General features: G+C 36.6%; 1 protein-coding gene across 8 annotated transcripts in view; it reads right to left on the bottom strand.

Moving 5' to 3' along the window:
• Positions 1-73: 73 nt before the first annotated feature.
• ablim1a (actin binding LIM protein 1a) overlaps positions 74-12,946 on the bottom strand; it is a 54,693-nt gene continuing 41,820 nt past the window's right edge. For 2 of the 8 annotated variants that reach the window (XR_013190682.1, XR_013190685.1), the window contains exons 12-23: positions 12,748-12,774; positions 12,474-12,600; positions 11,736-11,819; positions 11,307-11,354; positions 8,306-8,434; positions 7,621-7,706; positions 7,428-7,536; positions 5,435-5,496; positions 5,058-5,122; positions 3,648-3,722; positions 1,887-1,967; positions 74-1,782 (exon numbers count right to left, since the gene is read on the bottom strand). Coding sequence is in view for 2 of the 8 variants with exons in the window: in XM_077196937.1 (XP_077053052.1) it covers positions 1,669-1,782; positions 1,887-1,967; positions 3,648-3,722; positions 4,853-4,860; positions 5,062-5,122; positions 5,435-5,496; positions 7,428-7,536; positions 7,621-7,706; positions 8,306-8,452; positions 11,307-11,354; positions 12,474-12,600; positions 12,748-12,774 (945 nt within the window). In the remaining 6 variants the exon portion in view is untranslated. Of the gene's footprint in view, positions 1,783-1,886; positions 1,968-3,647; positions 3,723-4,852; positions 4,861-4,994; positions 5,123-5,434; positions 5,497-7,414; positions 7,537-7,620; positions 7,707-8,305; positions 8,453-11,306; positions 11,355-11,735; positions 11,820-12,473; positions 12,601-12,747; positions 12,775-12,946 lie in introns of those variants that run through there. The other 6 variants (XM_077196937.1, XR_013190686.1, XR_013190687.1 and 3 more) reach the window with 6 other exon arrangements.

Genomic DNA, 12,946 nt, shown 5'->3' with positions numbered 1-12,946 from the left:
ATAAAAAAGAAATGGTTCATAAACATTGACAGCCACTACTAACATGAGAGAGAAACAGAGGAAGTAGACATAATGTATTTCCCCATCTTTTATTCAAACCTGTCGCTGTAGTTGATCATGGTGTTTAATGAGAATGTTTTCATCTGAATTCGTCTTGATTTGGAATACCGTAATTCAATGAACGAGCTTCACATGAAGCCTAGTGTAGGCTACTGTAGTGTGCAGTAAGAAATACGTCACAATAAGACGTCAGATTTGATTGAGGATGAAATAAAATAAAAACATGTAGACTACTACTCTTTTAGAGCCTGTTCTCTTATGCCTTTGCTTTTACTTAGAGTTGCTCATTGAAACATTTTCATTTACTGTAGAAATACAATTGAAATTCAATAAATTGGCAGTGTGAGTATCAGCTCTTTAAAAAAAAAGTCAAATGCAGTTAATTTTTTTAACCTTAAATTTGTATTCTATTATTTAAATGTACAATATACTAGGGACATCAGCATTGATTCAACAGTTAAATTGGCTTCAGAAAGCTTAGAGGTGAAATGTGTCAGTTCTGCACCACTGGTTTGAGAAGCCAATAACTACTTTGGCTGAACCAACCCAGCCAACAAAAATATGTTCTAAGAATGTTTTGCTAATGTTCTGATTAAGTTATGAAAACGTTATTTCTGAAAGCTCTCAAAACGTTTAAATCGTTCAGTTTTTTTAAAAAGTGAACGTCAGAGAAAACATTAAAGGGATGTTCTCTCTGTTTTATCATTTTGCAAGTATTATGTGAACGTTAATTTTGATTTTTTTTAAGTAGAAACGTTTGAAAGATAGATTGTTTCAGAAAAACCCTCCATGAATACATATGAGATACATATTTTTTTGTGCTAATGTTTAAATGACATTATTAAAGACCAGATTACTTTGAAATAATATTCTATTAACGTTCTCAGAAGAATGTTTGTTCAAAACTTTAAGAGAACCTTGCCAGAACATTGTGAGAACATTCCCTGTTAGCTGGAAATGATATCTGGAGTGTTTTACACCAGTCAAAAAATTTTTTTTTTCAATTATGTTTGGTGCTGCTATTGGCCCAGAAATTACACGCTTCACCTTTAATTTTACAGATGCTTTAGAGGCTGGTACAGTAGTAAAGGGTGAATACATGGATATGTACAATGGATTACATTTCTTTGAATGCATTCAAAACTTACATGAACAGGTACAAAGAAACAGACACACACACACACACACACACACACACACAGTGTAGCATCTACAATCCCTCCCTGAACAAAAGTGACGCAAACAGAGGAGTCTTTACTGGAACACTGAATTAAACGGATTATGACTGCAAATGTACAAAGGTTCAGATGATCAGACCTGCATGAACAGGATTTTCCAAGATATGCAAGAAGAACAAAGAACAAAAAGACAAAGACTCATTTCTGGAAGAGGGAAAATGAAAACAGCAGAGACAAAGAGAACAAAGTATTGCGAATTTTGAAGATATATCTGAAATGCTTGGACCCTCCGTTTATTACAAACTGACATCATATGATAATATTGCAGCATGGAAGTTTTCTGGCTATAGTTTTAGCAAGAAACAACAGAAGATTAGCAAACAGCTGTATGATACATCATGTGAGTGTATGTAGATGTTGTGCATCCTGGTTAGAAGAGTTTGGCTTTCTTCTTCAGTTCATTGCGTTTCCACAGAGGTAACCTGTCGAATTCCTTAATTTCCATCCCAAAGATTTCAAAGAACATCTCTGGAGACAGGTGGCGCTAGAAATGCAGGTGAAAATGAATTAAAAGTATAAATATCACCTAGAGCATCTTGATTATATCATAATGTGGTGTTTTGTGATACATATGCTGTGAGCAATTACCTCTAGTCGGGTTCTGTCCACATCTCTGGGCAATTTGGAGCGACCGCGGCTGGTTATCTTCAGCATTTCATATGGATATACCTTTAAAGGACACATATCAATCAGTGCAAAAATGCACAAACTCGTTTTAATTGTTTGAAATGTAGTCTAGGGTCAAATAAATCAGAAAAGCATAAAGGCCCGTTCACACCAAGAATGATAACTATAAAGATGATAACTATTAGCGTCCACACCAGCTGACAATATCGTACTGTTTATTGTAATCACGCTCTGCAGTTCTGCCTACTGCCACTTTAAATGCTCAATGGATTCTGATTGGCTACCATGTTTTTATCATTCATCAGCTACAAAAAATCGTTCTGAAAATGATTCCAATGAAATCGGCTGTGTCCCAATTCAGAGGCTGCATACCTATGTTAAAAGTGTAATTTGGCAATGTCTCTCTCAAAAAAAATCCTGTCGTCAATGGCGCGCAATGAATTCTGGGGTAAGCAAGGCCGCGAAGGATCCATCTGTTGCATCCTTCATGTCACAGGAAACGAAAAAACGCATATTGAAGCTGCATTTGGAGGAGTCTTCAAACTGGGACAGCCTTCGTCGTGCAGCAGTGACGCCATCCGCCTTTAAATGCGCCCACTCTGAAATGGGACGCAGCTACAGTTTCTCTGTGCCATTATAGTTGTGGTGTAGTCTGCATTGTTTATCCTTTTGATCTTTCGTTGAATTTTTTTTAATTTTTATCTCACCTTTCATTGAAGTAAAGGAATTGAAAGTTGGGGGATAATCACATTATGAAATAAATGTTTTTCTCTAAAAAATATTGGCCACAATTATTGGCACCCCTAGAATTGTTTATGAGTAAAATATCTCTGAATTATATTCCCATTAATATTTTAATTATTTAGCACACCAGGGTGACTAGGAACATGAAATTGTCTAGCTATGCCTTCTTGCACATCAGACTTCATATAGTTCTGATGTGCGGCAAAAGATTGTTGAGCTTCACAAAATACAATAAATTGGCTGTAAGAAAATAGCTAAAGAATTGAAAATTCCCATTTCCACCATCAGGGCAATAATGAAGAAGTTCCAATCAACTAAAGATGTCATTTAGTTGTGTCTATATTGTCTAAATTTGGTGAAAACAGGGATAAAAAGTACCCCATGCCTACAGTTAAATATACTGCTGGATCTTATATGTTGTGGGCATATTTTTTTTTCCTGGAGGTCCTGGACATCTTGTTCAGATACATGGTATTATGGATTCTAGCAAATACCAACAAATAAAAAATCAAAACCTGACGGCCTCTGCTAGAAATGCTATAATGGGCCGTGGTTGGATCTTCCATCAGGACAACGGTCCAAAACAAACACCAGAATCAACACAAAAATGGGTAACTGAGCACAAAATGAAGCTTCTGCCATGACCGTCCCAGTCCCCTAAACTGAACCCTATAGAAAATGAGTGGGCTGAACTGAAGAGAAGCACCACCAACAACATGAACTTGTGAATCTGAAGGATCTGGAGAGATTCTACAGGAGGAATGGTCTCTGATCTCTTGTCAGGTGTTCTCCAAACTCATGGCTACATAAAGTCTATATCTTTATCGTTATAGCTATCCTCCTTCTTGTGGACGGGCCTTAAATCCGGCTGTAGAGTACCATTACATCCAAGTACTTCCTTGGATGTAAAGGAACCTAATAAGTGAACTCGTATTCAATACCAGATAATGTTTTAATAGATTAATATTTTACACTTGCTTTTGGTTCCAGCATGTTAGGCATAGACACTCCTCTGTCCATTCTAGTGGCTGTACGGTGGCCATCATGCATGGCCTAGAAACAAATTATAGACAGAGTGAGAACATGAAGCTACTTTAATGAGCCATGACAACTGTTTCTTTCAATTTTATGTTTATGTTGTTTGAATGAGTATGAGCATATAGAAGATATTTTTTTTAAAGAATAGGGTACAACCGGCTTCTGCGCTATACTTTGAATTAATATGATGTTTTTTTACAATGTTGTAGATTTAAGTAGAAATGAGATTTGCTAAAATCATTGAATATATTTTGAGACAAAGGTCTTGTTAATGATTTTCAGTTTTGTTCAAAGTAAATAAAACAACAGTTTTTTAAAACAACGGAAGAATATGTAAAAGTATGGTATTTGGGGTAAAATGCGCCACTGCTGTTGAGGTGAAAGGCACAATAATTAACATATAATAAACAGCTGGCTGACTTTTCCATTTGTTGACATGACATGGTTAGATTCAGATGGTAAATATCATATATTCGGTTGCCTGTCCACCTTAGAGATAATCAACATATTTATAATGAAACCATCATATTTAAAAAAATTATATTTATCATATCATACAATAAAATATCATTTATTGTTACTACTTTACATCTGTATTAAATTATTATGGGATCTTCTGCAATGCTTTCAGAATATTTACTTTTTCAAATAATTTTGTTTCTATAAGTTTAAAATATATTTCCATATTACCATATTTTAATAACAGTATATTTATTGAACAAAAATTAATTCTTTAATTTATCAAAATAAACAGAAAACAGTACAAACTTTGCTAAAGTGATTGTTTTGAACAAGTATTAACTTAGAAATGATTAAAAACATTATTTTAACTAAAGTATTTGTATAAATAATGTGCGCCTTTTACCCCGTGTGTGGGGTAAAAGGCCCACCTTGCCCCCTTGTTCATTTATAAGATATTTAAACACAATAAACCACTTTTATGATTTATTTCACACAAAATCTGTTGCTCCATAAATGTCCACATCTTTTTCTGCAGTCATACACTATGAGAGTAGTGAAAAGCAAATTTTTCTTAAGGTGTGCCTTTAGCCCCGTTGTACCCTATTTTACATATCAGTTATAAGAAAGCAATAAGGATAAATGAAAACGCAGAGTGATTCCAAGAGGTAATCATATGTACGTACCTGAAACTCTGTAAAGAAGAAAATAAAAAAGATTTGTTTTTATTTTCATTCATTAAAATGACCAATATGAGAAAAACTTTATCCATATGCATTTATACTTCCATAATACATAGACCATTGACCAATACATATTTGACTATAATTTGCTCACAATACATGTTCCTATATGTAATTTAAGTTAAATTAAATAAAGAGACAGATAAACTAACCTCTCATCCCACCGCACACGTCCCCATAACTGTTATACTGAGTAAAATCAGTCGACTGAGGCTGGAGGAAAAACACACACACTTTAAAAACAGACAAAATGGGTTGAATACACTGTAAAAAGTTACTTTTTTTTGTTACTTTCCATTTGAGAAATTTATTAGCCGTTTCTGAGAAACTAAATTTCACACCAATCAAAGTATACAAACTTAAATAGTATTTTCTTGTAAAAAGTACTCCAATAATCTGTTTTATTTACAACTTTAAATATAATTTAACAGTTAATAATTTTACAGTGTAATATCTCTTTAATCAATATATCATATTACATCTTATTAGGATTAATAACAGATTCCTCAAAAGAAAGGATCTTACCCGATGCAGTCCATTCCGACCGTATCCAGGCAGAGAGCCTGATTTAGACGGTGAACTTTGATCTGCAATTGTAATAACATAGTATACATTCACCATGAAAAAATTGGGTCCAGTAATATAATGTACAGTGGGGGAAATAAGTATTTGACCCCTTGCTGATTTTGCAGGTTTGCCCACTTACAAAGAATGCAACGATCTATAATTTTAATCATATTTACATTCTAACAGTGAAAGACAGAATCCCAAAGAAAATTCCAGAAAATCACATCATATGAATTTATAAAAATTGATAACCATCTGATGAGGAAAAACAAGTATATGACCCCCTACCAAACAGCAAGTATTCTGGCTCCTACAAGCCAGTTAGTCTTTCTTTAAGACACAGCCCCAATCCCAACCAATTATCTACATCAAATACACCTGCCTCACCTCGTTACCTGTATAAAAGACACCTGTCAACACCCAAACAACCAGCATCCAACATCACCACCATGGGCAAGACCAAAGAGTTTTCTACGGACATCAGGGACAAGATTGTTGATCTGCATAAGGCTGGGATGGGCTACAAGAGAATCGGAAAGCAACTTGGAGAGAAAAGATCAACTGTCGGTGCAGTTATCAGGAAATGGAAGAACCGCCAACCTCCCTCGGTCTGGGCCTCCACACAAGATCTCGCCTCGTGGGGTGTCCCTGATCATGTGAACGGTGAGGAATCATCCCAAAACCACAAGGGGGGAACTGATGAATCAACTGAAGGCAGCTGGGACCACAGTTACAAAAGAAACGGTTGGTAACACACTACGCCGTCATGGATTGAAATCCTGCAGCGCACTCAAGGTCCCCCTGCTCAAGAAGAAACATGTACAGGCCCGCATGAAGTTCGCCATTCACCACCTGGACGACTCAGAAGAGGCCTGGAAGAAGGTGATGTGGTCAGATGAGACCAAAATAGAAGTTTTTGGCCTCAACTCAACTCGTCGTGTTTGGAGGGCAAAGAACACCGATTACAACCCAAAGAACACCATCCCCACCGTCAAGCATGGTGGTGGCAACATCATCCTTTGGGGGTGCTTTTCAGCCAAGGGGACGGGACAACTCCATCGTATTGAGGGGAGGATGGACGTGGCCATGTATCGTGGAATTCTTGACCAACATCTCCTTCCCTCAGTGAGAGAGCTGAAGATGGGTCGAGGATGGGTGTTTCAGCACGACAACGAACCTAAGCACACCGCCAAAGCAACAAAAGAGTGGCTGAAGAAGAAGCACATCAAGGTTCTGGAGTGGCCTAGCCAGTCTACAGACCTGTATCCAATTGAAAATCTTTGGAGGGAGCTTAAAATTTGAGTTGCCAGGCGACAACGTCGGAACCTGAAAGATTTGGAGGCTGTCTGCAGGGAGGAGTGGGCCAACATCCCTGCCGAAATGTGCACAAACCTTGTCACCAACTATAAAAAGCGTTTGACATCTGTGCTGGCCAATAAGGGCTTTTCTACAAAATATTAACATGCTTTTTGTCCAGGGGGTCAAATACTTGTTTTTCCTCATCAGATGGTTATCAATTTAAATAAATTCATATGATGTGATTTTCTGGAATTTTCTTTGGGATTCTGTCTTTCACTGTTAGAATGTACATATGATTAAAATTATAGATCGTTGCATTCTTTGTAAGTGGGCAAACCTGCAAAATCAGCAAGGGGTCAAATACTTATTTCCCATACTCTGTATATGTACATATCACATATATATTATTATTTTTAAATGTATTTTTAAATATATGTAGCATACATTTCATTCCATTAATCCTGACTCCTTAAATTCAAATTCTGCATCCTGTTTACTACCTCAATTAAAATTCAGGAATTCACTTGGAATTGTATATAAATTTTCAGTTCAATTCTGAATGGCTCGCAAACCCTGTTTGTCAATTATGAAGAACGTCAAGATCCAGAACATGAATGTCTAGTCTGCAATCTATTGTACTGAGGAGCATTACTGCTTCCATGCTCGTAGCGTTGTGCCGATTGACTCCGTTCATGACTCTCTCGGATCTTCTCTTTCTCCATCTCCTCTTTAAGGATCATTTTCCCCAAACCAGATTGGATCTGGAATCAGAAACATGAAGCCATTTAGACAGGAACAAGTTCTAGAGCTGCTCTTTGTGTTGTATCATTCTTTCAGTTCCTGACCTTGTTGAGATGTTCCTCCTGAATCTGTCTGCGTTTCTGAAGCTCCTCCTCATCCTCCTCTCTTGACCTTCTCCACCCGTCTGTTCCTGAGCAGCACAAAGACAATAAAAACACCTTAGTAGGACACAGTCACACACACAAACACCTGAAATCAAGGATGGAGGGGAGAGCTAATGTAAAAGACAGAGTAAAGCCAGTCTATGCCATAAATTCTGCATTCTTTAATCTGTTTTTATATAAAGGAAACACATTTTACAATAGGTATTTATACTTCCTGATAGAACAGACATGAAATGATCACTTGTGTATTACACCAAGACAGACGATTACACAGTTAACACATGGACAGAAAGACAACACAAACGTTTGAAGTCAGTCTCAGTATTCGGTTTTAAAACTTTTTAACGTTACACTATTTTTTTTAAATGCCAATCCAGCACCAAAAGCTGTTTAATGTGATAATACAATCATTTGAAACACAATGATGAACAATAAACAAACTTTACAATACTGCAAGAAAAAAGTACTCTATATAAGATTTCAATTTGATATTGAATATTAAACTATTAATCAGGAAGAAGCAACTTGCTACTTACTAGCATTTACTGCATCTATGTCTGCATCTATCTACATGTTAATAAATCTGCTTTAAATCTTGAGGGCAAGGTTGTAGTTCCCACAGTACCTAGGGCAGCATGGGAGATCGGCAAGGACCAGCAGTCTGTCTCTATCATTGCTGGGTAGTCTGGACCAGGGGCGTACGCTGAGGGGAATTTGGCCGATTTGATGATGTCATCAGCAGACTTGCTCTGGGCTGCAAAGGCAGCTGAATCTAGATCAATAAACCGGGGGAGCTGGACCATCAGTGTGGCTACACCAACATCTAACCAACAGATAGCAGAAAAACCACCTGCTGCAAGCCATATGTGGCATAAGAGTTTAAGGCCTCTCCTCATTTACATTCACAATGCTACTATAGAGACTATGGGTTGTTTGCTTGGATGCTAAACATGCACATCTATATCCTAAATCACTCAGCCAAAATAAGCCATGCAGGAATCTGACAAACAATCACTGGCTTCAGAACACATTGCATGGAGGCAGCGGGATCTGACCTGATGAATCTATCTCCGAATGACTATACTTTAAAGGGGTCATATCACAAAGAATCAGGTATAGTAGTAATCAGAAGTAAAAATGCCCTCTTGTTCTAAATTTACTCACATCAGACCAATTAAAGGTGCAGTAAGCGATTTCTGAGAAATGCTGTTGAAAGTGGATCGGACCGAGGACCAAGACACATTTGTAGCCAATCAGCAGTAAGGGTTGTGTCCACTCTTTTGGGTGGCTGTGTTGCATAGCGTGTACGTGAATGTGGGGGCAGAGCGTTCAAGATAGGGGTGTGATCCTTTTGGGTAGGGGTGAGTTTTGGTGATTTCAAATGTCTATCTATCTGTCTATCTGTCTGTCTGTGTGTAGCACCTGCCGCTCTGCATGTGACTCCAAATGATCCTAACATTAGAAACAAGCGGCTGAAGTTTGTTTCTAACAAGATCCCTGATCATTTTATGCTGATCTTAATATAATTTGGACACACTTTTCAGTGCAGATTGTCTTGGGATGGAGAAAAACAAACTACATTGGACTCCACAGAAAACCTGCACGTGCAAAAGCATTTGATCTCATTTCACATGCGGAAAATGCATTTGCATACAAGAACAACAGCAAAAACTAAAAATAAATTGTGTCAACTTATAATGTTTTGGTACCGATATTATACAGTACTAGTATTATAAGTGGACCTCAGAGAGAGAAAAAAACAATATTGTGTGATATGAACCATTTAAATACCAATAAACTTTAAATACCAATAAAGATTTGGCCTATTTATTTACTTTTTTCAATGCTTGGTGAAAAACAATACTAGAGTTTTAGCAACAAGCTGTCAATGTAATCATTATTTTTTTAAATAACAGATGTTACTTACATGACTTAACATGTTTGGTAATACGGGGTCACTAAATAAATTAGCAGATACTAACTTATGCAGATCTAACATAAAAATCGTGTTTTTTGTGTGCAAGTTTTGTTATTGATGAATATGAATGAAAGCTCATCAGGCACTCATCAGAAGACGCTTTAACGATGATTGATTGATCGGTTGGTTGATTGATATTTATAGTGAAATGAGCTCAGTTGAGAAGACTTCAAACAATACTTACATGTTAACATTGAGGTGGTGTTAAATGGCACACAAGCAGATATTAATGAGGTGGAGGGACTCACAGTTTCCAAACAAAAACAGACAAACAAAACATACAATTATGAAAAAAGTGACATACAAACCATACACAATCATGGCGTGAAATATTCTGAAATTCCATGACCTTAAGATTTTTTCTCAATTAGAATTTTCGACCCTAGCTGAGGTTACCACTGAACTGTTAAGATTTGTTTCTTCATCGATAAGGCCGTAGAAATGACCTGCTGTTGTGAGCCAAGCAGCATTAAAGGGAACATGAACGTGCCTGTATATTCAGTATCCTCTTTTAAATGTCATGCAGATGCTGAATAAGATTGTGTAAACTGACCTGAACAGTAAACAGAACAGCTAGTTGCTCCGCATGAGTGCTTTAATGCTTGCAATGATAGAACTGTCTAGCCATTTTAAATAAGAAATTTAATTAAGTAAAAATAGGCAAGCATTTTAAGAACTAGTACACTCAGATGCAATCTTCACAATGCGATGCTTAAAAACAGTGATTCCCAACCAGGGGTGCACATTCCTCAGAGGGTGCTTAAACATTGCTTAAACAGCTGTGTTAAACTTTTAAGTCTTCATCCTACAAGTTACATCTTCTCATAAAAAAATGTACCAATGACAGTGTATTTTCCCTTGTGTGATATTTTCTACTTGAGCTTCAATAGCATTTCAATTTCATCATACAAAGAGTGCATATTACTTTAAATTTGTTAAATGTTCTACCCAAGTTTCACTTTATTATTAGGTCTTTCTCAGATAATCTTTTTCTTATCTTCTCAAACTCCTCAAACAAACAAATTAGCTCAGGAGTCTCGCTGAAAGAAAAAAGAGGATAGGAACATGGCTAGAAAGTGATAGTTAAGGTTTGTGACAGGTATGATAGTACCTTAAAGGGATAGTTCACCCAAAAATGAAAATTCTGTCATTAATTACTCACCCTCATGTCGTTCCAAACCCGTAAGACATTCGTTCATCTTTAGAAAGGTAGGAAAGACATGAACACGCGTCGGAAATGTATTCTCATCGCTTCATAAAATTAAGGTTGAACCACTGTTGTCACATGGACTATTTTAACGATGTCTTTCCTACCTTTCTAGGCCTTCAAAGTGTTAATTAAATAGCTGTCAATGGAGCCCCCCTGAGCCATCGGATTTCATCAAAAATATCTTAATTTTTGTTCCAAAGATGAACGAAGTTCTTAAGGGTTTGGAACGACATGAGGGTGAATAATTAATGACTGAATTTTCTTTTTTGGATTAACTATCCCTTTAAGATGGGGCTGTGTGGGTCCATATATCAAAAATTGGTTGGGAAACACTGCTTTAGTATTATAAATCAATAGGCATGTGTCCAAATCTAATTTCCTATCATTCATCAATGTAAAAGTTAATGTGTTGACCTCAAAGATTCTGAATGACTATACCATGCTGTTTGTAGATAGGCGGTTTTCTGTAGATGTTTACTCCTTGATCTGAAAGAAAGGAAAAATTAAATGTTTTAAATTTTAATTCTTGATATCAGAGTTACTGGGTTTTAAAAAAGAATAAACAAAAGCAATAACACATACAAAATGCACCAACGAACAATAAAGTCTGAGAAACTGACAACTGCATTACGTAAACATTGGATTTTCTATAACCAAATTAACATATGACACAAGATCTTTACGTTTTCTGAACAAAAATGTGAGTGCTGTTAGCTTGTGCAGACTTTTCGTTTCTAGTTTAACTGGCACTTTAAGACAGAAAGATAACCAGATATCGAAAATGTAATGAATTGTGAAAGTGTGCTTAAACACAGGGGCATGCTGGGATTGACACACAGAGGGCCTCTGGAAGAATCCCAACAGTACCTGGCAGGTGAAAATGTTTAGGGGTCAGAGGGAGAGGAGGGGTGCTGGACCCTGGGGAACTCCGACCACTGGACGGCTCAGTGCCTCCAATCAGAAACAGGGTCAGAGGTCAATAGGGAGAACAGTTCAAATTAGGGCTGGGCGAAACAGCTAAAAACAACATTCTTCAGCCATTTGACAATAATTCATATTTAATGTGTATGTGTGTGTGTGTGTATGTATATGTATATAGCCTCAATTTGACCCAAAATGTTTAATGAACAAAGTAAAACGCAGTATTAAAAAAATAAGTTAAAAACTAAATTAAGGCATGTTTACACGCTCTTTTAATAAATAAATATAAGAAAGATGATTTGATCGTTTATATGCACTTATATATTATATGCACAAATGTAACAATGTCTAGTGATAGATAACATTTACATACATATACACTAATGGTCAAAAGTTTGGAATAATTAAGATTGCTTTGTCCTTGCGGGATAAAAAGTGTTAATTTAAACCTTTTTTAAATTCCCCAAATGATTAAATAGTAGTGGTTTCCACAAGTCCTAGTTTTTAGAGGGGATTTGGAAATCTTTTCTCTATGCTAAAACTAAATTGGGACACTGAGGGGGGAGGGGCATATTAGAAAGCTGTAAATAATCCATAAAATACATTTTGATTTGATAAAATATATAATTGAGTCTTATGAAGACAGCAGACGGATGGACGCCCCAGACAGGGTTCATATCTCACCGGGTCTGTGGAAGTGCTGTGGTGAGCGGGCCATGGGTGTGTAACTGTGGCGGCTGTAAATGGGAGAGCCGATGGAGCCCTGACTCGTCGATCTGTGGAGGATACGTTCTCTCATGTCATAATAACCCTGAGAAAAAAAACATGCAGGAAACATACACTGTTAAAAAAAACACCATTCTTACAATTGAAAACATAAATATTCTCCACAATTTATTATGATGTAATAATTTTATTTTTGCCTGCATGCAAAATAAAAACCCAAAATCTGACTTACCTCAGGAATCGGTGTGGGTGACCTGGTCTGAAACAAAATAAATAAATAAATGCATACAATAAAACTTTTGTGAAGAAATTCACATTGTAACTGGGGACACTAATAAAGCTATGGGAGCAAATCTTTAACAAAAACAAAACAAACAAATAACGGTCAGGAACATATCTGGGTCAATTTTTATCCCAAAGTCAAAGGAAAG

Source organism: Siphateles boraxobius, unplaced genomic scaffold (genome assembly GCF_051911475.1).
Source record: "Siphateles boraxobius isolate OS27281-9 unplaced genomic scaffold, OSU_SipBor_1 37, whole genome shotgun sequence".
NCBI lineage: Eukaryota > Metazoa > Chordata > Actinopteri > Cypriniformes > Leuciscidae > Siphateles > Siphateles boraxobius.
Note: the sequence above shows the minus strand (reverse complement) of the source record. Positions and strands in the feature narration are given on the sequence as shown.